Raw genomic sequence first — 25,515 nt, 5'->3', positions numbered from 1 at the left:
CTTGTCTTTCTTGCTCTGCCTCTGTCTGACTGGATCGCAGCCTCCCTCTGTCTGTGTCTGCCCCGTGCTGAGTCCCTTTCTCTGCACGTGTCTCACTCTGCCTCTCCCCTTCCCATTGTGTCTAGTTCCGTTAACATTTACATCACTCTGTGACATGATAATACTGCTGTTCATTGCAGTTGTCTTAGAAAAGCCACAGATTTTTTTCGTTTCTCCTTCGTTGTCCAAGACTTACATGTTTTGCACAAGGTCCCTGTGACGCAGCTTCCAGTGAATCCACTTCCAGGGAAGCCTTTGCAGACGCCCCCTCCTCAGCGCTTGGCTGGCCCCTCCCCTGTGTCTCCTGGGCACTTTGGGCTGCAGCCTCTGTCACTCTGCATAAACCCGTTGTGTTGATTTTTTTTTCACCTGTGGACTGATGCTAGCTTCCCTGAGACAGGGCCTGTGTTCATTTCCCTCTTCTCGGAGGCTGGCACACATAGTCACTCATGTCACTCATGGGCATATGAGGTGTAAATCTGACCACTCACCTGTGGGAGGTGGTGACACTCCGTCAGCCACACATGTCATTATCCAGAAAGGCGTCTCCCTGGATTTTGCTGGACAGCTGTCTTGCTGTAAGCTGCCTGCTGTCTGTGGGGCCCCTTCCCTCCACTGTTGAAATGGCTGAGCTGGGAGGAGAGAAAGACAAGTAATTTAACATTCAGGCATGGGATAGGTGGAAAAAACTCATCCCAATTTTGTAATAAGGTTTACTTTGAAATAAAATGCTTCCTGGGACTTTTTTGGTGTCTTTAAGATCTTCAGAGGGAGTGATTTCATCTGAGGGCTGATGCTATTTAAGTAAGGAAGCTTAATAAGAAATATATTTTTCAGCTGGGTGGCACTTGCTGAATATCTAATGATCAAGTACCAAATTGCCTGCGGTCCCACAGCAGCTCTGAACATCACATTCTTGATTGTAAGCGGCTTTCTGATTCGGCACTTGGACATTGTATTTTAATCGTCTCCTGTCTTGAAGGAGATTATTTTTAAAAGTGCCATTAAAGAGAGGGTACTAAAAATACATTTCACAGAGAGGCTTAGCTCAGATATATTAGTTTTTGACGCAAAGTCATCTGGAAAGGTGCTTGCAGAACACACCTCAAACTTCTTAGTGCTGTAGAATAAAAGCCTTACTTTGGGCCCACTTGTGGTTTTCTGCCCGTGGGCAAATACCCCACCTAGCACATGCTCCTTGTTGTCAAGGCAGATGCTTCCCATACCTCAGGGGGCTCCCCAGGTCACAGGTCTTTCTTCCCACATGTGCTCGTTCATGTTAAACTCTCGCTCCTTGTTTACGCCTGGTTTGCTTATCACCATGGGTAGTTGAGTTGCACCAGGGAGCTCTGGCGGCTACAGTGTAGGGTTTTGGTGGGCAGAGCCCGGCTTTCCAAGGCTTACAGGTGCAGAACTTTGAAAATACGTTTCCACTAAGATGAGAGTTTAGCGTCTGTTGGCAAATGCAGCCTGTGCTGGCACATTGCTGCAAATAGGAAGCACTGGCAAGGTACAGAATCAAGATTTACACACTTTGTGCTCAGTGAAGGCCAGCCCTTCGTTGAAGGAGGAACTTCTGCACGTGCTTAGTCTGCCTGTCGGTCACTTGCATTTTCTGTGAGGTCTTATACAATGTGTATGGCACCCTGTGGGGTGTGGCAGACGTGGGCAATATGGACTCTGCCTTTGGTGAGGTCAAAGACTGGATTATATGTTTACTGTGACTTGCGTCTCTCTGGTTTGACTTCATGTGACTCAGCATGGAGACTGAGGTCCAGAAAAGATAACCCTGAGACCTTTCCTGTCACCGATTCTGAAGCAGGATAAGCCAGGGTTATGAGCGACCTCTGAGCCCCCTTTGCTGATTCCCTCTTCCCCAGCACGGCTCTGGGGACCTTGGTTTGGGTTTACTGCTCCAGCCCCGCCGGTGGGGGACGTGGCAGGCCAGACACTCTGGGGCTCGCCACCCTGTGCTCCCCTGCTGATCACCACCCAGTCCTTCCTGCAGTGAGCTTGCCCTTCCTTCTTCTCGTTTTCATCTGACCCACAGGACACATGCTCATTATTGGTGGAAGCAAGACCTGCTCTTATTTATTTGATAAGTCAGCTTTGATCTCTCCCTTTGCCTTCTGTGAAAGATGCTCCCAGACTCTACCCTGTCTCCCCCAGGTAGTGGCCTCAGGACCCTGCATTGCTTGGCTCCTGGCCCTGTATATTTTATTGGCATGTAGGTTTCTCAGGAGAAAGTTATTAGCATGGAAAAGTGGATCTCATGACTGGGACAACCGCATGGGACTCCTGTACAGACTGGTCTGGGATTGGACCTCTGTCCGTCCCTGTGGTCAGACGGCAGCACTGCCCTAGACTTGTCTTCTTTTTGTCATCCTCAATTGTAGGCTCTCCCAGCCTCTTCCTTCTGTCTCCACCCTGCCTTGTAAATCATACTCACCAAGACTAGACATCTAAATCCTAATCAATTTAATTCTACTTCTGCTAAATTAGCACACAGTATTTCTAAGGATATATAAGAACCACATGAGCCCCGGCCAGTTGGCTCAGTGGTAGAGCGTCGGCCTGGCGTGCAGAAGTCCCGGGTTCGATTCCCGGCCAGGGCACACAGGAGAGGCACCCATCTGCTTCTCCACCCCTCCCCCTCTCCTTCCTCTCTGTCTCTCTCTTCCCCTCCCACAGCGAGGCTCCATTGGAGCAAAGATGGCCCGGGCGCTGGGGATGGCTCCTTGGCCTCGGCCCCAGGCGCTAGAGTGGCTCTGGTCAAGGCAGAGTGATGCCCCGGAGGGGCAGAGCATCGTCCCCTGGTGGGCAGAGCGTCGCCCCCTGGTGGACGTGCCGGGTGGATCCCGGTCGGGCGCATGCGGGAGTCTGTCTGACTGTCTCTCCCCATTTCCAGCTTCAGAAAAATACAAAAAAAAAAAAAAAAAAAAAGAACCACATGATTATACTTATAAAAACTCAAACTAAATATATGTACTTACTACTTAATATTTATTATTTTTTTAATTTTTATTTATTTTTTATTCAGTTTTTTAGAGAGGAGAGGGAGAGAGAGAGAGAGAGAGAGAGAGAGGAGAGACAGAGAGAGGAGAGACAGAGAGAAGGGGGAGGATCTGGAAGCATCAACTCCCATATGTGCCTTGACCAGGCAAGCCCAGGGTTTCGAACCGGCGACCTCAGCATTTCCAGGTCGATGCTTTATCCACTGGGCCACCACAGGTCAGGCAATATTTATTATTAATAATTATTTCTCCATGATAATAAAGTTCCCTTCTGATTAGTCTTACTTTCCCCACCAATTGCATATGATTTTTTTTTTTAATGTGAGAGGAGGGGAGATTAGTGAGGTAGATTCCTGCATATGTCCCAACTGGGATCCACCTGGCAACCGCTAGCTGGGGCTGCTGCTTGAATCAACTGAGCTATTTTTAGCACCTGAGGCTGACCCACTTGCACCAACTGAGCTATCCTTAGTGCCTGAGACTGATGCTCAAACCAATAGAGCCACTGGGTTTAGGAGGGGAAGAGGGAGAAAAGGGGGAGAAGGAACGAGGGAGGAGGAAAGAAGCAGATGGTCACTTCTCTTGTGTGCCCTGACCAGGAATAAAACTTGGGATATCCATACACCAGGCCAATGTTCTATCCACTGAGCCAGCTGGCCAGGGCTACATTTGACTTTCTACATTCTTTTTTAAAATTTTCTATTTTTTATAATCTTAGGGGAAAAAAAGAAAAAATCCCATTTCTACTTTCTTCTCTCCTGGCCCATCATTAATTAGGGCTGAGTTGGGAAGTGAGCAATTTTAGTTGAGTGGTTGAATGACATTTGTACATCAACAAGATCTTACACTTTTTTCTGGAAGCTGTCCCTATGTCTTTGATGTGAATTTATATATCTTCCAGTAAAAACAAATGCCTTTTTTCTGTATGTTTCCTGGAGGTTGAGTCCCTGGCCAGTTGGTGTGTGGAATCCAGAGCCCATTGTGTATAGATTACGTTGCTGTCTCTTCCAGGAGACCCACCGGTTGCATGATTGGTTTGGAACAGATGCATCTTGGTAAAGAGATCCCTGATTAAGGTACAAAAGGCCAAACCCTTGGCTCCCTATTTCTATTCTTTTAGAAATGACTTCTTCTTAAGGGATGGCGCCATCTTGAAGTTGCCCATGTGGGTCTTACACCTTCTTGCCCCGGTTCTGCAAAGCTGCTGCTCTGGTTTTGAGGGTAATGATTATGTTGACCAGGGTTCAAATGATGTTCTCCCAGACACTAAAAAACTAAAGGCCTTGTCCACACCCAAGTGGGAGGATGTAATCTGCTTTGTGACTGATGTGTCCAGCCATGCATCAGAGATTGACTTGGCCAGAGCTTTTGAGAAAGTCAGAAGAACCTCAGGTCCCTCAGATTTTTCTTTCTTTTCTGGAAAAGTTGTGTGTGTGTGTATTTTCATTTGTTTGTTTTGCTGTCCAGGGGTATCGTTGCCTTTGCCAGCCCGAGTGTGTGGGGGCCTCCTGTGGGAACGGTCTTCCGCCCCATCACTGCAGGACTCACAGCCAGCTCTCTCGCGCCCAGAGCCTCGCCCCAGTGCCGACGTGCCTCAGCTTTGTTTCCAGCATCGTCTGGCAGAGACGGGAGCAGGACCTGGCTCTCACCTTCTTCCCCGCCTCTCGCTGGTGGCCTCTGGCCGCAGACTCCTGCCCCTTCCCCTTTGCCTGTGCTCCTCCTCCTACTTGCAGTGTCAGGTTTCTCTACCTTTTGTCTGTCTGAGACATGCTTTACATTTTTTTTCTAAATTACATAAATAATTGAATATATTTTGAAAGAAATAAGATGCAACCAGAGTACGGCATATATCGTATACGTACCCCTCTCCCAGAGAGCCCTGTGGTGGAGAGTGGTCTGTGTCCTCCTAGACACTTACGCATTTACATACAGAGAGGCAGGTCTTCTCTGTGTATATGGGGTCGTTTATACTATTCATATTGTTGAGATTTGGCTTCCCCCATGTGCTGGCTTCTCTCTCCTTCCTACTCCCCCCTGTCCTTCAAGGTCCGGCTTTCAGGAAGCCCCCTGAGGGCCCTGTCGATACTGGGTTTTGTTTTTTTTAATTTCCTTTGAATTTCTCTAATCTCTTTTTTCTTCTGGACTACCTATTTTTATCTACTTTGTAAATGTTGTTCTTTAGTTACTAGTTTGTTCTGCTGAACTATATCCAGTTGTTTTCTCCAGCCCACGAAGCTGGTTGTCCAGTGGAGGAGGACACAGACGTGTCAACATGTAATTGCAATAGAGTGATGAGGGTCTGGCAGAAGGTGGGCTTTTGAAATGTTAAATGAATGAACGAATAAAGAAGAAATAGAGTTATGTTAGTTATCAGGTATAATTGTGACACTTTCGTGGCTTAATTAACTGTTGGGCTTGGTCATGGAAGGCCTCAAAGGAAATATATTTGACTTGGATCTTCAAGGATGCCTAGGAGGTGGCCAGGAAGATGGGCCTGTTGGGCAGGGGAAAGGTGTTATAAATTAGTATGGTTTGTTCATGGGTATTATCAGCCACTAGTGTCATGGTGTATCTTTTGGCTACTCCATCAGATAGTGAAGTTCTTAAAAGTGGGAGTGGCCTTTACACCCCAGCCTGTGTCTATAGGTAACGTTTATTGAATGCCCGTTACATACCAAGCCCTTTCCCAAGGGTTTTACTTGTGATGGCGAGCCCATGATGTATAGGTATTCCTGTCTCTATTTTAGAGATGAGGACATTAAGGCACAGTATGATGACGTCCCCAAGTCCTCATGACTGGTAAGTGGTGGAGCTGGTAAGTGTCTCACCTCTTCACAGTCTTCATGCCTCATCTTTAAGTAGAACTGGTGATGCTCACCAGAGCGAGTTGTATGAGGTTTGACTTAAATAAGAAAATGCCTCTAAATCTTCCCAAAGAGGAGGTCCAATACCACCTTGTCATACCCGGAATGAAAGAGCATCCTGCTTTACTTTTCTTCATGGCGCTTACTGCTACTTGGAGGAGAATTTTTTACTTGCTGTCTCCATCTTTGTCCTCTTTATACTCGGCTGTGTCCTCAGTACCTAGTAGAGAGTATTAAATATTTGTCAAATGAATGATGAACGAATATTAGTTCCCACTTCTCACCAGAGCATTCGGACTGTGGACCCCCAGAAAATACTTGGTGACTCTGACTGAAACAAAACGTTCTGTGTCAGTTCCACATGCCATGAATATATCTGTCACAAGATGATCAACATTGCTGTTTTCATTTTTTATTTGCTGTCATGTGTAAGGAGCTATCATATGTCTCCCACTCTGATTTTCCTGATGTCTCCATTTAAATGGTTTCCAATTTGGGAATGAAATGATCCATCAGTCACAGAGACACTGTGGCTGTCAGAACAAGCCAGAGCTCCTTTGGAGGAGCTGTTGGCAGAAGAGCAAGGGCTGGCATGGGAGGACTCGTCCCCTCTGCCCCGGGCCCCTCTGGAATGTTACTTCTGCCCCTGGACAGTAGTCTGAATATTGCCCATCTGCTAAGATTTGGTAAGGATGACATCTCGATTATTCATTGGGTGCAAAATTAGCACCCTCTGTTGTCAGGTAGTGACCTGCACTTGGCCGTCAGAGAACAGGCCTTGGACTGTCCCCTCACAGACACAGTGTGGACCCCCGGAGGAGAGCTGTGATGACGAAACCCAGGGCCTCACCTATGCCCAAAGCCCCTAGCCTATGAGTTTCCGTCACTCAGACTGCATTCGGAGAGAGCACACCAGGGAGGCTTCCCCAGGGGGATGGTTCTGCCTGGTCCCTGTATCTGGGTTTCCTGAGATAGGAGGCGTGTAGCCCTGGAGGGGCAGGGTGATTTTGGTGGTTCAAGAATCAGGTGTAAATAACACGGACTCTGCCAACATATCCTAATGCTTCTTAGAGGCCCTGATGAAGCGAGAGTGGGCTCAGGCCAGGGTGCTGGGCAGCCACGGTATCCAGAGGCCTGGGTGCCTGGGCTCGCCCCAGATCAGCTGGAGGACAGGCTTTAAAGAGGGGCCAGATGTCCCATTGCCCCAGGTGATCTGACACAGCCAGGGTTGAGAACCGCTGACACTTAGAGTTCAGTCAGCTTGTGTTTTCATTGGGTTCAGATTGCTTTCTGTATGTAGCACTTTCTTGGAGGCTGAGACTGAGGGCCTGGGTTCCTCCTTGGCGGTTGACTGGAGGCCACCCTCTGTTTCCTGCCACCCTGGCTCATCATAGCCTTGTGCTTCATCAGAGTGAGCAGCCCCGAAAGCCAGAGCGGGAAAGACCAGCAGGACCAAGGTCACGGTCTTTTAGAGCCTACCCTCGGCAGTGGCATCTCCTCGCTTCTGCTTTGATCTCTGCCTCAGAAGCAAGTCCCCAGGGCCAGCCCACATGTGGGGGGAGGGGGCTGTTCTATATTATCACCTAAGGGGCATGGATGCCAGGAGATGGGGCCGTGGGCTCCATTTTGCAAGGCTGCTTACCACAGGAATATCGGTGAAGACACCCACTGGTCCACACCCTGTCGCCTTTGGGAGCAGCGTGGGAGAGAGGTCGTGCAGGAGAAGCTGTGTGCTTCTAAGCATTGCCGGTTACTGTGCAGACAGAGGGACTCTGGAAGGTGGTTTTGTTTCACTCTTTGGTCATGAGACATCTGAGTCAAAATGACTGCTTCCTTGAGTTGATTGTATAGAACTAAGCTACTGATAGTAAGGAAATTTATGGTATGGAATTCTATTGCAGGAATACTGACACTCTCTCTTCAGTAATACTTCTATTTTATTCCTTTCATCTCTTTCCTCCTTGCTTTAGGCATTGTTTTATTACACAGAATTGTATATATTCTCGCATACCACAGGGTTCGGGAACTTAGTACCTGTGAATTTTACTCTGCCACCGGGTAGACTGGTGGTTTCTGAGGCCCAGAGGTGGCCGACTCCTCTGTTCTCCTGGTGCCTGGGGTTTCCTGGCATACAGAGGAGTCCTGCATCTTCAGAACCTGAGGACAGCTTGGCCAGGCTTCCTGTTCTCCAGGCTTCTGTGCCTCAGGAACAGCTTGGTTTGGGGCAAGGTGCTTCCCTCTCTGAGCCCCAGCTTCCCATCTGGAAGATGGGTATAATATATTGGGATAAATTGGGCTATGCTATAGTAACAGACAACTCCAAAATGTCACTACAGAGAGGGATAGGAGAGCCTGGCCAAGCACACACACACACACACACACACACACACACACACACACACACACTCTCTCTCTCTCTCTCTCTCTCTCTCTCTCTCTCTCCCTCTCTCCCTCTCTCTCTTTAGAGTGAGAGAAGGAGAGATAGAGAGACAGACACCCACGTGCACCCCAACCGGGATCCACCCAACAACCCCTGTCTGGGGCTGATGTTCAGATCAACTGAGCTATCCTCAGTGCCTAGGGCCATGCTTGGACCAATCAGCCACTGGCTGTGGGAGGGGAAAAGAGAGAGAAGGTGGAGAAGGGAGGGAGGGGAAGAGAAGGAGATGGTCGCTTCTTATGTGTGCCCTGACTGGGGATCGAACCCTGGGCATCCGCATGCTGGGCCAACGCTCTGTCCACTGAACAAACTGCCGAAGGCCCACACACACTCTCTTAGAGCTTCCACCTATCACTTCTTTCTTACTTCATTGGCAAAATGAGCCCCATGAACAAATCTCACTGCGGGTGGGTGGGAAGGGACCCTGATGACTCCCGCAGGTGACAGCCTACTCACCTGTCAGGTGTTACGAGGATTCAATCAGATAATACATGCAAAGCTCTTAGTGCCTGGAACCTGGTAGAACTCACGGAACAGTGGTGCTGCTGGTGGTTATGGTGGCCGTGGTCATCGTGATGATTAGAAACTTACTGAGCTCACTGAGGGGCCCACAGCTTACAAACCTTTGTCTTAGTGATCTGCTCAGTCAGTCCCCGTGTATCTTGTATCAGTTTCCTGGGGATCAAAGACACGAACAAAGTGGTCTGTGTCCATCAAGAGCTCACAGTGTCCTTGGCGGCAGGGACTGAGGTATTCCCTCCGGGTGTTTGTTTTCAGGGCTCAGCCTTCCTGGAAAACTTACGGAATACAGTAAGATCAGTGCCGGAGCTGGAAGGGCTCATCATTTCTGTTAGTTAGGATGCTGACTGAGTCTTCCATGCCAGTGGATGGGGGCTGTCCCGCTGTGATGGAAACAGAGAGTGGTAGAAACAGAGAGCCCAAGCCAACCTGGCTTTAGCAAAGCAAAGAATTGGTCACATCAGGTAACTGAGAAGCTGAGAGCTAGGCTGCTTCTCCGCCCAGTCATCGGGAAAGAATGAGACTGTCCGACATGGCCAGAAAACCCCCAGCGTTTACTCTGATGGAACCAGCTTAGTTTGTGGACCAGTCGGGACCCAGTCACTGCGGCCCCAGGACAGGTTATGCTGATCGGCCTGAGTTACTTGTGCTCGCCCTTGGATCCAGGCATAGCACTCATTCCACACAAACCTTTAATTAAGGTGATTTCCCAGGAGGGGAATGGATGCCAGGCTGCAAACCCATAGTCCACCCCTTTCTCCTGCCCCACCCTTTCCTTGGGTAGGAAAACGGCAGCTCAGAACCAGAAAACAAATGATTTGCCCGATGTCACTCAGCATTTCAGAAACAGCAGGGAGCAGGCTGTGGGTCTAGGACTGTGCCCTCTTGCTGCTTTGACTCAGTTCCAGAAAACGTTGAAAATTGATCAGTTTCAAAGGGGCTTAGGGAAACATTGCACTTTGGGAGATGCGATTATAAAATGGATGTTAATCTTTAATTATCAGACTTCATCATTTATTGGTTACTGATAAGTGACAGATTGAAAATGAGGCCGATTTCACCTGGCAGGGCAGCTTCTTATGTGCACTTTCTGTGAGGATGAGGTGGGCATTCTCACTGAGGAGTTTGCTGATGGCCATCCTGAGTCTTCCATGCCAGTGAATGGGGGCTGTCCCGCTGTGATGAGGCCATTGTTTAGCTGGTTGGGGGAGCCGCTTAACTTCTATGAGTGAGCATTTCTGGAAGGTACTGTTACTGTTAGTCTTCACTGTTGGACATCACAGAACAAGTTGTCCAGGAGATAGGGTCTGAAATATGCCTTTTTAGCGTCTGAGGACAGAGAGCTCAGCTCCAGGAATTCTTTCTCAGTCTCTGGTATCAGAGCTTTAATCTTTTAATCTTGCACAGTGGAACTCCTAAGAGTAATCAACTGCCTGAACTGTTGTGTGAAATTTATTTACTCACTCACCCATTCCCCTGGCATTCCCAAGAGCTGCCAGCATAGTGTATCAGGTTGAGAGAGTGAATATAGAAAATGGTTTGTGCCTCTAATCATTGTGCTCCTCCTGGAAGAACACGTCCTCAAGCCCCAGCCTTCTGAAATGACCGACCCTTCCAATGAAGAACACCCTGAGCCTACCTTACTCCTTCCTTGGGGAGATACTGAGACCTCCTCTGTGTCAGTCACTGGGGTACACCAGATGCTGGTTTTATTCTTCCACCGAGTCTATGGCCCGTCTACCAGGGAAGTAGTTGTCTCCCTGCTTAGTAACTGAGAAAAGGGAGGCTCAGAGAAGTCAGATGCCTTGTGTGGGATAGCAGAGTCAGAGTGCAAGCCTAGATCTCTGGAATTGTAAAGCTGTGCTCTTTGGAGAAGGCGCTATAGTCCAGTATGGACTTTGGGCCCCACACTGCCTGGTTCCACTCCTGGCTCTGACAACCCTGTGCCCTTGAGTGAGTTAACTCAGCTTTCTGAATCTCAGTTTCCCAATATGTAAAATGAGGATGGTCATAGTATTGACCCATAAGGAGGAGGATGTATCTAAAATGTGTAACATGACCCGGCACCAGGCAAGAGGCCAAGAAATGTACCAAAACAGCACACACTTACTCTTGAACACTCTGGAGGTCAGAACTCCGCAATCAAGGGGTCAGAGGCCACACTCCACTGGAGGCTCTAGGGCAGGATTCTTCCTTACCTCTTCTAGCTTCTGCTGGCTCCTGGCATTCCTTGGTTTGTGGCCACAGCGTTCCAATCTTGGTCTCTGTCTTCACATGCCTTTTTCTCCCTACATGCGTCTCCTCTATTTGTCTCTTACAAGGACACCTTCACTGGGGTGTAGGGCCCACCTGAATTATTCAGGATGATCTCATCTTGAGATCCTTAAGTATATCTGCAAAGATTGTTTACTCAGAGCAGTTCACATTTATAGGCTCCAAAGATTGCTTTTCCGAATAAGTAACATTTACGGGTTCTGGCGCTTAAGATGTAGACGTACCATTTGGGGGCCAACGTTTAATTCACAATAGCTGCTAACACAGAAAATAATATTTGGAAGGCACGAGTAATACTTGAATATATTCTCAATGCAGACATTGAAATGCTAAGTTAAAATCCCTTTCCCCGTCACACTGGATTCCATTCCTCGTCCCAGAGATAACTGACCTGATGTGCTGGGTGCTGATCCTTTCAGACGTTTCTGTTCGGATAGGAAGATACATGTCGTCATGGATTATTGCCCCGTTGCCAGGCACCAGGCTAGGTCCCGAGCATTCTGAGGTGAGTTACGGCGCAGCCTGGTGCCCGTTAGTGTGCAGCTTTCTGGGAAGTAGGAAGGAAGCGGCCGCCCTCTGTGCACGTGGGTGCTGTAATAGACACACGTACAGAGTGCTGATGCAGCGCTCAGCTCTCTGTGAGAGGCGACCTAAGGCTCAGAGGCTCTGCTGAGCGGGGACACCTGAGGCTCGTGGGGTGTGAAAGTGTAAACCTTGAAAGGTGCATGTGTGGGGAATTGTGTCAGGATGAACCTGGAGTGGACATCCACCCGGAGTGCACCTTGATGGGTGTTTCCTGAAGGCTGTTCCTGAAGGTTGTCATCCTCAGGGAACTGCAGCCGTAGTTGCCGAGCCCGATAGGGAAGTGTGAGGAGATAGACTGGGTTTAGGGACTGGAAGTGCAAAACTAAATGAGCCACAGTCTCTGTCCAGTGACACGCCTCCCCTTGCAAGCTCATGAGGGGTGTTCTGTTTGTAAGAAGACAGCGTTTGGGGTGACAGACATGGCAGGTGCTTTCTGTGGTCCTCACAATCTGACGTCTATAGATCAACCCAGGTAAACCAAAGCCACTCCTGTCTGTGACAACAGGCTCCTCAGATCTGCTGCTCAGATATCCTGATACCTTTAATGCGCCTAGCTGCTGCTCCCTGGCTGATTTCTAAGTGACCATTCCAGGTGCGTTTGCAGTGTTTTAAAGGAAATCCTCATTTACTCTGTAATTATAGCACAATACGAGTGAGAGCAGATTGGGGTTCTAGAATTTGCACAACTCTGCTTTTCTTTATCATCTTTTGGTTGCTCGGTTCCTCAGTTTCTCTAGTTGTTCAATGGGAGTTAGGGATGAAATGAGAATGAATGAGGCAGTTAGTTTAGTGTTTTTTGAACTTTTTTCCTTTTAAATAAATCATGCTTGTGTAACCATTTCTTTAGAAGGAGCTCTTCCTTGGAAACTCACTATGGGTAAAGGATCAAAGTAGAACCAGATTCGTTGAAGCAGGGGATGGGGGGGATAGAGGGGCTGGCCACTAAGCCAACGGTGCAGGTACTAGTACCCCTTGGGACCTGTCGGGAGCAGGTAAGACACCCCCTCCCCTGCGTGTGGCGAGGGGCAGTAGAAGTTGGCAGCCAGGAGACCCAGCCACCATGAGGTGCTTACTTGGCTCCTCGGGCCTTGGCTTCCTCGTCAGAAGGCTTGGGTCAGTTGAATGCTGTCATCTCGTTACTACAGGCCTAAGTCTTTCACTAGTGGAAAGTTCATAGCTTAAGAATAAGCTTATATTAGTAATTTCAGCCTAGCAAAACTGTAGACAGTCGTTGATTAGTATTTTTCTTAGAAGTGAGCTTTAAAAATATCTGTTGATGAAAGGTGATGGACAGAGAGGTTGGCATATTCTCTCATGCGCACAGTCGAGATGGTTGTGTGTGTGTCCGTGTGTCGTGTGTGTGTCCGTGTGTCGTGTGTGTGTCCGTGTGTGTGTCTGTGTGCCTGTGGGCAGCAGCCTCTGGCGTTTCCCTCCTGCTCACTCCGGTCTCTGCGCTACCAGAGTGACTCACTGAGACGTGAGCATGCCCAGTCTCTCCCTGGCTCCGTTCCTATCCGTGACTTCCCTCGATTTGAGCAGAGCCCGGAGACAGGCTGTTTCCCCTCATGCTTCAGCTCAGCTCCAGCCACCTTTCCTTCCAGCCACTGTCCCCGGCCCCTTCCCAGATGCCTCTGTTACCCCAGTTTTTCTTCGCTGGGATAACAGAATCTTCACACTGTATTGTATAATTGATTGTGTTGCTGGGTTGTTTAGTGATGTCTCTCCTGATGGAGTGTGTGCTTCCTGAGTCCTGGGCTTTGTCTCTCCTGTTCCCTGGGCTGCCTCCCTGCTGCCCAGAGCGTCTGGCCCACGAGAGGAACTTTGTGCGAATTTGTGGGGTAGACACCTGAGTAACTGGGAGCCTGTGCATTTGGGGATGGAGCAGTTGGCCCTCACTCATGGGTGAGGGCTGCTGGGACCCCAACTGCCTACCGGTCTATTCTGTCCAACACCTTTGAGCTCTGTCCATGAATAATGAAAGAGTAACTGCCACTTACAAGCAGCTGGTTTTTTGCCAGGCATTGGGCAGGGTATGGTTCTTTTTGTGTATGTGTGTGTGGCAGAGACAGAGAGAGTCAGAGAGAGGGACAGATAGACAGGAAGGGAGAAACATGAGAAATATCCATTCTTCGTTGCGGTTCCGTAGTTGTTCATTGATTGATTTCTCATATGTGCCTTGACCAGGGGGCTACAGCAGACCGAGTGACCCCTTGCTTGAGCCAGCAACTTTGGACTCAAGCTGGCGACCTTGGGGTCTCGAACCTGGGTCCTCCACATCCCAGTCTGACGTTCTATCCACTGTGCCACTGCCTGGTCAGGCGGGCAGGGTATGGTTCTTGCAGGCTCATGCTGAAGCCTCACAACAACCCTACAGGGCTGCTTCTGTTGCCCCACTTTACAGGAAGACAGGAGTCCCAGAGGAGTGTGATGGTTGCTTCTAGTCACACAGCCGAGTCAGAGCTCAGTCCCAGCCAGCTTAAGTCCCAATCCAGTCCTTTGAAAAAACAGAAGTTAAAGTATTTATTTAGAGTGGGGAAAGAAATCACAACACATTATTTTTAATCATTTTAAAAGAGCACATGTTCATTGCATGCTCGCTGAGTTTTGACAAGGGCATAAATGTGTGTGGCCCACATTCCCACACTTCCAGAATGTCCCCTGTGTACCTTCCCACTCGGGCCCAACCCACTCTCCGAGGCCCTTGCTGTCTTGTTTCCCCCATCACAGACATCATACTGTTTTCTTTTAATTTAAAATTTCAAGGTTGTTACACTTATTTTTCAGAAGGGTAACCACTCATGTATATGGTAACAATTTATAAGGTCTGAAGTTTTACAGTAAAAACTCTTCCTCTTGCCTCTGACCCTGTGCTCCTCACTGTCCGCCCCTCAGAGGCCCGTGCTGTTGGCAGTCTCGCGTGCCTCTCTGGGGATGATTAATGCAGACCCAAGCGCACAGGCACGCCTGTCTCCAGCTTCTTCAGGAGAGTAGTAGCTCATCTGACATACTATTTTGTGTCTTGCTTTTGTCATTTGACGTTATGTCCTAGAGATCATCCTTTCCCTGCGAGCAGGGATCTGTGCTATTCTAGTACTTGTGCAGGCTGGCTCTAACTGTAGCAGTATTTTATATAACCATTTCATTTACTTGTTTCCAGGCTATTATTGCCATAAATAATGTTGCAATAAATGTCCTTGTATAGGTGTCTTTGTACATATGTTGTTTATGTGTCTTAATTACTTGGAAAGAAATTAGATGTCTGTCTTAGTAAATTAGATAATTTTCTCACACTTCTTCCCTCTCATCTCTGTCTTTCTTCCAACCATCCATTGACCCATCTGTTCATTTGTACATCTTTATATCTATGCATCCAAAGGGAACATTTTTTTTGAGCAATCACTATGTCCTGATACTGTCTTGGGCTCTGAGAATATTGTCCTCAAGACTCTCAGTCTGAGAAAAACAGACGCCTCAAAAACTAATTCACAGAAGTGTGATGGTCTGCATTTGTGCGAGCTTCCAGGACTAGCCAGAGGATGGTATAAAAAACTCTTTAAAACTCTTATTTACCAGTTTTTTACTTCCCATGGTAAGAGTAAGTCTTAGATCTCAGATGATTTTAAACCACATGTGGCTCTGATATCTCTAATTGTATGTTTGTAAAACAAAAGAACAAATTAACAAACATCTACTCAGAACCCTGGCAGTGGCCCAGACCCAGGACAGTTGTCTCCAGGAGGCAAGGAGAGCCCAGGCCACCTCTGTGCTTGAAGCAGCCGGCCGGGGCGTGTGTGTCCCGGGCTTGGCCAGTCAGTCTGGAAGGCAGAGCCTTGCCATCTCACGTTTTGTTCCTTATTGAAAAGTGAGATGAGAAAGCAGGGGTGTTGGTGGGATAGGAAATAGTTATCGTTTTTGGCAGTGCAAAATGAGAGCTTATTGTTTAAGGGAAAGCTATTTGAAAAGAAGGATGAGTGAGAAAGGGACTCTGGAAAACAAATTGTGGGTGTCATTTCATGGCTGGGCAAAGATTTGCTGCCCTGGAGTGTCTGCCTGTTGCCTTTGGAGCAGTGAATCTGGGAGACCTGTAATTAGAAGAGAGAGAATACCACTCACTTTCTGCAGTTCTTCTAGTCTCCAACCTAATTTATCCTTATCATGCGTGAAGATTGTGAATTTGCTACAAAGCAGTTTAAACGTGGATTGACATTTCAGTGTGGAAATACTGCTTATATTGTATCATTCATTCATTCAATCAGCCACACATATTCATTCAGTGCCCACAGTATGCCAGGAGCTAGGCAAGGCTGCACTGTGTCACGGGAGAGCAGATGTGGAGCCCACAGGGAGGGCACCAATGCACAGGTAAACCCGAGTGGAGTAGCTGCCTGCTGACCAGCGTGAAGGGTAGAGGGCGGCAGTGAGTGTCTGTTTAGTTTTGGCGGTCAGGAAAGGCAGCTGTGGGAACTCATATTCTAGCTGGGACGTGGAGAATGAGAAAAGAGCCAGCTATACAAAGAGGCTGAGGTAACAGGAGAAGGCACTGTAACTAGTGATACTATGTGTTTCATAGTATTTGAGGACTGAATGCATGAACACATGGGAACATTGTAGGTGTTCAACACCTATTGGTCCCTCACTCCCACCAGTGTTACCGATCCTCTCTCGCAGAATGATCAGAGACTGGTTTTCATGCGGTAGGCGAGGAGGAAACCAAGGTTTGCTGAAGCCAAGTGACTTCTCTCACCATCATTGGGAGCCTGAGATTAGAACTCAAAATGTCTGCCTTTCCGTCTGTCCCTGAGACCTTGTGGATTCAGCTCAGAGTCTGAAGAGTGACTTGTGTATCCAGAGATGGAAAAGGAGCTGGGTTTCTGAGGGGGAAAACCGGCCACTTTGGACTGGGCCAGGTCTGTGCCTTCGCCTCCAGGCCAGTGCCTACCTAAATCGCTCTGTGGAGACAGAGGAAACAGGCTGTGAGAAAGGCCTAGGGTAGACCCAGGCGCGCACCGAGCACGTCTGCGCTTGAGCGAGCCCTTGCAGACTTCCTTCACCCCATCGGAGGGCTCAGTTCTCGCACCAGCTGAGGCGCTCGGTGTGAATCCGCCTGACTTCATCTTCCGGGCTTCCTCATATGCAGTTGCAAAATGCAAAGACCGGGGGCTTCGTAGTGGGAGCATGGTGGTGAGAAGTGCAGACACTGGAGCCAGGCCACCTGCATTTGGATCTCACCTCTGTCACTTACTAGCTGAGTGACCTCGGACAAATTACTTTTTGGACTAATTGCTATATGTCAAACCATCCCAAAACTTAACGACTTAAAAAACACGTTTGTTTTCTTATCTCTTATAATTGTTTGGGCTGACTGGGCTCAGCTGGGTGGTTATGGTACACCATAAGGTGTCGGCTGGGGCTACCGTCACCTGGCGCTGAACTGAGCTGGACATCCAAGATGGTGACTTATTCATGTGGCAGTTGTGCCGCTGTCCTCTGGGATTTCAGGTGGGATTGGTGAGCTTCCCCTCCTGGGTTCACAGACTGAGGCTGCTGAGGAGCCATGGGCTGGGAGATCTGGGTTGGGCGCATGGCATCCTTCCTGTTTATTCATGCTGATCTGTGCCGTCCTCACCTGTGAAAGGGCAGCGGCTCCTCTTCCTGCAGGGCTGTGCGGAAGGGGCGTATGAAGGCACGGTGTAGAGCAGGAAGTCTTTGGTGATGGTGGTGTTGCTGTGTTTGCATACCTCTCAGGACTGGAAGTGAGGGCAGCTCCGAGGAAGAGCAGGGTGCCTCTGCCACCTGCCTGGGCCCAGATTCTGCCAGAGGGAGGACATAGAGTTTCCCCCGTGATTTTGGCAAGTTGACTGATTCTCTCTTTCCTTCCTTTTATCCTTCCTTCTTTTTTTCCTTCCTTCCTTTTTTCCTCCTTTTCTTTTTTCCTCCCTCCCTCCCTCCCACCCACCTTCCTCCTCTCCCTCCCTCCCCCCTCCTTCTTTCCTTCCCTCTTTCCTTTCCCTCCCTCCCTACTTCTCCCTTCTTCCTTTCATCCTTTCCTTATTCTCTCCCTCTTTAAATCAGCGTTTACTCAGTGTATTTGTCATTGTTTGTGGCAGAACCTCTAGCATTTGACCCCTCTTCCCAGCCCAAGTTTGAGGACTTCCCAGTCAGAAGGTCAGGATGACCCTGTGTCCAAGTTCCACACGGGCGTTATGAGGTGGCTGCTGTCGGCTGGCCTGTCCCTGTTCCCCAGCCCCAAAGCACACCAGGACATTGAGTGAAGAAAGTGTGTGGAAGCTTCTTTGCTGATGCAGCCCGGAGGTTGATTCTCCGTGGGTCTTGTCTGTCCCTTCAGTTCCGGTATGTGCAGCGCCCAGCTGTTTGCTCCGGGAGGACCCAGGATTCTGGCTTCCCTACTTCTCCAGCAAGGGGCTCTCCTTCCCTGCACCCATGTCTTGCTGTGGGACTTCCCAGGCGACAGGCCAGCTGGCGAGTGGCCCTTTCTGTGGGGTGGAGGAGAAGTGAATGAAGACAGCCATGCTGCCAATCACTTCCTCATGCCCCTGTTAAGGATGAATCACAGGGGGCTAATCCCTGAGCTGTGTCCTCCTGATTCCCTGGAGGTCACGAGAGATGTCTGTGGCCATTATCAATAGAAAGTTGGTTTTTCTAATGAAATACACTCTTCTCCATACTTCTTGTGGCCAGAGCAGGAAGTACAGCCCACTTCCCGGGTGATTACTATAAACCCTGACTCTGTCTAGCACCAATTATGTAGACAGCAGGAAAAGACAAAATTTTCAGATGTTTAATAAGTTTGGCCACCACTTATCATCAAACAGGTTGATTTTGAGCCTGGCCTGATTTTCCAGACAGAACTTTCCACAAGGTCAGAAAGTTCACAGATTCTTTCTCCAGCCGGCCTCCTCAGAACTCAAGTTGACACATAAATGTCTCCTGGCTTGCTGATCCCAGTAATACCACGAAATTAGAAGAAAAGCTTCGGCATCAGAAGGATTTAACAGTTCCCAGATACCTACACCCACTGTTTCCTAAAACCCGGCATCTTGAGGAAAAACTGATCTGTCAAGAAAATGCCTTCTAAGAATCAATCGTTTTTGAAGAGGCTCTTTGTTCTTGTGATTGTAAAGTGATACCTGTCCTTAAAATCCCGCCTTGTCTTCTGCATCCGTCCTGCTGGTCACCTGCCCCTTCTGCTTTGTGGGGAAGGCACAGTCAGAAGCTTCCTTCTTGCCAAGGGGGTTCCCTGGGTCTGAGCTCTACTCACTTCCAGCCTGAGATGGGGCTGCTTTTCCAAGCCGTGATGGGCATAATGGTGCAGCTGGTGTCTCCACGGTCCCTTCTCTGATCTGTTAATGCCATCTGATCCCCTCATCATGCCAGCGGAGACTCAGGGGCCTGGGCGGGGGGGGGGGGGGCTCAGAGGGCTGAAGCCCCGCCAGAGAAGGCTCTAGAGTCCTGGCCTCCCCCCACCACCACCCCTGTGCCCACTCCATCAGGGGAGAGAGTGCCTAGAAGGGGCTGTGTCTCAGGGCCTTCCCCCGCCCTGGTGCCCACTCCATCAGGGGAGAGTGTGCCTGGAAGAGGCTGTGCCTTAGGGCCTTCCCCTGCCTTGTTTCATCCCTGATGCATACAAGCATTTGAAGGCAGTCTCTCCCATCTGGCTGGCTGCATGCTAGCAACACGCATTGGGGGGAAGAAGTTGTGAAATATATTATCTACATAGTAATACGATGCATGGTTTAATATGTAATGTGTCTCTGTTTGTGGTCACATGATGGACGCATCCTCATTGTAGAAAGTACAGAGAAGTTCCGATATAGAACCCAGACCCGCCTGGGCGCTCTCTCGGAGAGCTCTTGCTGCCACCTTTTGGATCTGCTTCCTTCTGACTTTGCTGATGAGCATACATTGTAAGTTATATTAGGAATCTCACCAGGCATTTGTAGTCCCTAGCAGCTTTTTTATTAAACAGAGACCAGGAGCTTTTCTCTATGCCCTTAAAAATTGATCAAAAGCACTCTTTTGGTGGCCTTATGCATTTTTATTTAAACTTGGGGTGGTAGTGCATTATTTCAAAGCTGAGATGCTATAGAAGGGTGTTCAGTATAGAGCCACACTCCCAGTGCCCCACCCCAGCGCCCCAGGCTGCCCCTCTGTTGGTGTCCTGAATTTCTCTGCTATAGTTTCTTGATGCAAAACCAAACAAAGGCAAGTTGATACTCTTAATCCTTCGTTTCTGCAGTCAAGGCCACTTGTTGGGCCCCCAGCACAGCCCGCTTTGCTCTAACTAGATCTCTGTCTGGGGCTCCTTTCTCAGCAGCACAGGAGTGCTACCTTATTCTTCAAAAGCACATTTACATTTTTTAAAAGCAGTTTATTTAAAAGATAAATAAGCATTTATTTAAAAAAAAAAAGCTTTTTTTTCTCCCCAGTCTCAATCTATTATCAGTGATATCCCCCGGCACTATTTTTTTTAATGTACTCTCCCAGAATTTCTTTTATGCTTGCACCCTTGTGAGTGTGCATGTGTGTACCCCATTTCTGACCCTGCCATCTCATTCATTCCTTGAATCAGTCCTCTGTAATTGGGCTGTTAGGTTGTTTGCTTTTTTTTTTTTTTTTTTTTGTCTCAGCAATGGAAAGAGAATGTTCTTTGATGTAAGTGTTGATGTCTTTGGTTGTTTCTCCTAGATAAATTCTTGGGAACGAGATTTCTGAGTCACAGGACGTGGCTGTTTGGGGATCTTGGTTTTCCTAGTAGATGATAGCTTCTCTCCTTCCAGCCACCCTCATGAAAATGACAGTCGGCTTAACGGGAAGGCCACATCGACCCCCCAGCCCAGAAGTTCTGATCGTTTGAAAAGGAAATTTTTCCAAGTGGCTAGGCAGTTTCCTCCTGGTTGGGTTTGAAGGAATCCCTCAAAAGCAGCTTCTTAGCAAAGTCTGCAGCAGGATCCCAGTTCAGTTGCTGAGCTCCACCCATCTGGAAGGGGCTCTGGCTGGGTCGTCCTCTGGACTGCCATGTGTAAGAAAGAGAAACCCCTTGTGTTGGCAGCACAGGTTCATGTCGAGTGTCGAGGGTAACAGAACACACTGGCCCTGCTTCTCGGTAGTTGTCATGTTGTTATTATCATGGTTAAGTCAGTTATTGAGGCCTTTCTACCTGCCAGGTACTGCACTGCATACTCTGTAGCTATTGACTCACTTTGTGCTCAGAATAGCCTGTGATATTACTACCGTTAAACCCATTTTACAGATTAGATCAGTGGGACACAGAGAAATCAAATGGTTTGTTCCTGACCGTCAGCTGGGAAGAAGCGGAGCTGATCCTGAGCCGCGTGGCCCCAGAGCGCAGGCTCCATAGTCCCTGGATTCTCCTGCCTCCAAAGGGCACCCTGTTTCTTCACGGGGAACCTTCTTGTGTCTTCCAAACCACTCTACAAGCAGAGCTCCTGGCTAAAAGTCCCACCTTCGCGCTGGCTTTTCCTCTCTCTGGCAGGGTCTGTAGAGAAAAGCCCTTGAAGTGGGGCAGATGGATTCATATCTGCTTCCTCCATGTGTGACTGGGCAGCTTTGACAGCCTCTCCAGGCCTCAGTCTCATCTGTAAAGTGGTGGTGGGGGTACCACCCACCCGGGATTGTTACCCAGACTGATGAAGATTGCGATAATACATCTCTGACAGGTGTGAAGTGGGAAATAGAAGCTCTCTTCCCCTTACTCCCCTGCACCCTTCTCTGTTTCACTTGGTTCCTCTTAGTTTTGATCCATGTTCTTAAGCTCTCACCCATTCGGATTCGATGAGCTCACAAAAGGAAATGTGCTCCCTGGGTGTGATAATGTCACCACCATTTATTGGGCATCAACTGGTGCTGGCCATTTCCCTGTCTGCTTTACATAATAACTGCCGTCGCGCTAGGCAGTTCAGTTTCCCTCATTCAACACGTTCTCACGGGGCCCTTCAAAGTCAGAAGAAGGAACCATGTTGCGCTGCCTTAAATTGCTTCTGTGTTCTTTGGGGGAAAGGATGGAGCCATCTGCAGTAGCGTTGGCTGTTGGTGTTTATGCATTGGGCTTGTCCGTGTGTACGATGTTCATCTTGGTGACAATGATATTTTTTTTCTATTGCACATTTGATATCTTGCATCTCAGATTTTAACTAAGCCTTTATAGCTACAAAATTACATGCTTTTATGTGCCTATGATTATCTCGATAGGATTAACAGCCCTTTTTCTGTAAAGATAATTGAGAACTCTCGTGCTGGCGTATTCTTATCCCTGCAGCACCGTCTCGGCCCGTTCTTCCCCGCACTCTCTCTCTGCCCGTTCTTCCCTGCACTGTCTCTCTGCCCGTTCTTCCCCGCACTGTCTCTCTCTGCCCGTCCTTCCCCGCACTCTCTCTCTGCCCGTCCTTCCCCGCACTCTCTCTCTGCCCCTTCTTCCCCGCACTCTCTCTCTGCCCCTTCTTCCCCGCACTGTCTCTCTGCCCGTCCTTCCCCGCACTCTCTCTCTGCCCGTTCTTCCCCACACTCTCTCTATGCCCGTTCTTCCCCGCACTCTCTCTCAGCCCATTCTTCCCCGCACTCTCTCATTGTTTTCCTGCACCAGCTTCTTCACCTCCGTCTGAACAGGAAATGTTCAGGGATCATCGAGAGGCAGGATTCTTTTAAGATAATGCAAACCATGGTAACCATGTTGTATTTTTTGTCTCCCTTTTTCCTCTCCTGATGGCAGGTGCCTGGAGATTTGAGTCAAACATCTGAAGACCAGAGTTTGTCGGATTTTGAAATGTAAGTTCACAGCGTCTGGTTATGAGGGGCCCTTTGGAAATAGGACTCTGTGGTTTGGCTTGAGTCCCAAAAGGACCACACAGGGAAACAGAAGTCCCTGACGAAGTCCGCACAGGCTGGTTTGGTGACTGCAGAGGTGGGGAGTTGTTCGTCTGTGGCTTGAGGCTGATCTTCATATGTATTTAATGTTTCCCTTTCTGTATTGAAAAACTATTATTATTTTTGGCTGCCATTTAAGAGCTGAAAGGTATCATATCACATAAAAATGTAAATTTCTTTATCATCTTTAAAAGAAGCCTCAGATCCCTGCATGGCCGCAGCGCTGAGCAGCAGCTGCCTCCTTCCCACAGGGCAGAGCTCATCAGTGAACCGCAGTCCCACTTCTCCCTATTGCCTGATGCTAGTGCCCACCACTCATTTCACTGTGAGTCTCCTGTAGGAATCTGAGTTTACAACCCCTGGGCTGTCGGAGACTGTAGTTCAATGCATTGGTCTGAATTTTGATTGGATCTAATTTTCTGTGGTGCCTCTGCTGATAACCCCTAAGGAATTTAGTTGGTCTTCAGATTGAATATTTCTGATCAGGTTGCCTTGGTTTTCAGAGGGATAATCCCGTCGTGCTGGTAAACAGAGTGTAGTGGGTTCTGGATCGAGGCTAGGTGGAACCCCTCCCCTCTCTCCTCCACTTGCACTGAGTGGAAGAAGACTCGGCCTCCCGAGGGGAGGTGTCCTCTGGGAAAAGCCTGTGCCTGGAGAGAGAGGGCGGGACACGGGAGAGGGCGTCCTGTCAGAGCCAGGCTGGCCTGTGTTGAAATCTCAGCTACAGGACTCACATTGGTGTGACCTTGGGCAAGCCCCTAAACCTCACTGGGCCGGAGTTTCCTCGTTCATAAGATGAAGGTCATGATACCAGCCTTGCAGGGTCATGGCAGTAATTAGACTAAGATCATGAAACACATGCCAAGGCCCCCTCAGTGCTCAGGTGGCTGCAGTGGGTGTGGACGGGCAGTCAGACTGGCGGGATGAGGAGGCGCAGGTGGTTAAGAGGTAAAGGATGGAAATCAAAGGTGAATTTGCCCCCCATGGTCCAGGGGTGGGTGAGTCCAGCACAGACAGGACAATGAGGTGTAGCCTGGTGGGGGGCCGAGGAGGGGACAAGCTGGGGAGCAGGTGAACGCCATGCAGGAGAATCCCAGAAACATGGCCGTTGTGACCGGAAAGGACTCGGTATTAAAATAACTTACCCAGCGCCGATGGCAGGGGGATGTCATGTCAAGTCCTGGATGGAGGGAGGAAAAGCCGCAGTCCCTGCCCTCCAGCCACCTCCGCCTGGTCCGGTCACATCATCTCTTCCCCAGAGATTTGTAACTCTAGGCACTAGTACAATTTTGGGGACCTTTACAGGGTGACTATTGGGCACACAAACCAATTTTGTGGTTCGGAATGGCGATTTGTACCCGGAGCCCCAGGAAAGTGACCCACAGTGGAGGAGGGTCAGCACCTCAGCTCGATGCTCAGGAGAAATGCTGCTTGAGGAGACGGCGATTTCTTTGGGAAAATAAACGCTCTTTACTCTAGAGCTTGTGAGACATTAAGTCGTGGAACCTTCCATGATTAACGTCTCAAGTTCCAAGCACAGGAGGTGGGCACGTTTTCACGAGCTGGTCTTTAGAGAAAAGGGGAGCGTGGGGAAAAGCGTTCAGTCCCGAAACAGCTCTGAGTAGGGGCGAGGTGCAGAGCTTCCCAGCCCTTCCAGAACAGCACAGCTCTGTCTTTTTTTTTTTTTTTTTTTTTTTTATTCATTTTTGGAGAGGAGAGGGGAAGACAGAGGGAGAGAGAGAAGAGATACAGAGAGAGAAGGGGGGGGAGGAGCTGGAAGCATCAACTCCCATATGTGCCTTGACCAGGCAAGCCCAGGGTTTCGAACTGGCGACCTCAGCATTTCCAGGTCGACACTATCCACTGCGCCACCACAGGTCAGGCTCGCTGTTGCGATTGATCTTGATGTCTCAGCAGCAGTTAATTATCAGCTCCTATGAGCTGGATCCACCTGGCGGAAGTGTGGTGGCAGTGGTGGGAGGGGCCTAGATACACAGTGACTCACAAGTAGAATTGAAAGTTTTCACAGAAGGCAAAACTGTCACATAACCAAAATAACCCTTGAAAATTCCTTAGATAGCCTATGAGGATTAACTGAGATTATATATATATATAATGAGATTAAATATATATAATAATTATATATATGTAAATAAAAGCATATGGAGCCATAAGTTGTTAGGTACTTGGTAAATGATTTTGCATTTGCATTTATTTAAACCTTGTTTTATTTGAGTCTTATACAAACTCTTTGTTCCTGGAGACGTTGAGAGAGGAGTGCTGGTATCCTACCCGGTCACTTCTTGCTTTCCCTTCCTCTACTCTAACCTCTGCTGCTCTTGTAGCATGGCTGTTCGTCTCCTGAGCTCTCTCATGGAGCCTCACCTTAAAATGGGGGCCAGGTCTGAAGTGAGCACAGCGAGGAGGTAGCGTGGCTCCTCTGGGTGCTCCGGAGACTCCGTGGGCATCATGGCACCTCACCCTCCACAGTCTCAGTGGGGTCTGCTGGTTACTACCCCTTCTTCAGATGAGGAAACTGAGGCTCAAATAAATTCTGAGCCACAGTCACTCAGAACTTAAGGGCAGCTTTTTCTCATTCCAGACTACAAACTGCATATGTAAATTTAAAAAATATATATATATTTTTTTTCTATTTTTCTGAAGCTGGAAATGGGGAGAGACAGTCAGACAGACTCCCACATGTGCCCGACCGGGATCCACCCAGCACGCCCACCAGGGGCGACGCTCTGCCCACCAGGAGGTGATGCTCTGCCCCTCCGGGGCGTCGCTCTGCCACAACCAGAGCCACTCTAGTACCTGGGGCAGAGGCCAAGGAGCCATCCCCAGCGCCCAGGCCATCTTTGCTCCAATGGAGCCT

At 48.9% G+C, this 25,515-nt stretch overlaps 1 protein-coding gene across 1 annotated transcript in view; it reads left to right on the top strand.

Moving 5' to 3' along the window:
- Positions 1–25,515, top strand: part of SNX29 (sorting nexin 29) — a 568,687-nt gene that overhangs the window by 380,745 nt on the left and 162,427 nt on the right. The window contains exon 17 of the mRNA XM_066274829.1: positions 22,483–22,538. Within this exon, the coding sequence (XP_066130926.1) occupies positions 22,483–22,538 (56 nt within the window). The remainder of the gene's footprint in view (positions 1–22,482; positions 22,539–25,515) is intronic.

Source organism: Saccopteryx bilineata, chromosome 4 (assembly GCF_036850765.1).
Source record: "Saccopteryx bilineata isolate mSacBil1 chromosome 4, mSacBil1_pri_phased_curated, whole genome shotgun sequence".
NCBI classification, from domain to species: Eukaryota; Metazoa; Chordata; class Mammalia; order Chiroptera; family Emballonuridae; genus Saccopteryx; species Saccopteryx bilineata.
The sequence above is the reverse complement of the archived record's forward strand: the minus strand, read 5'-3'. Positions and strand labels throughout refer to the sequence as shown.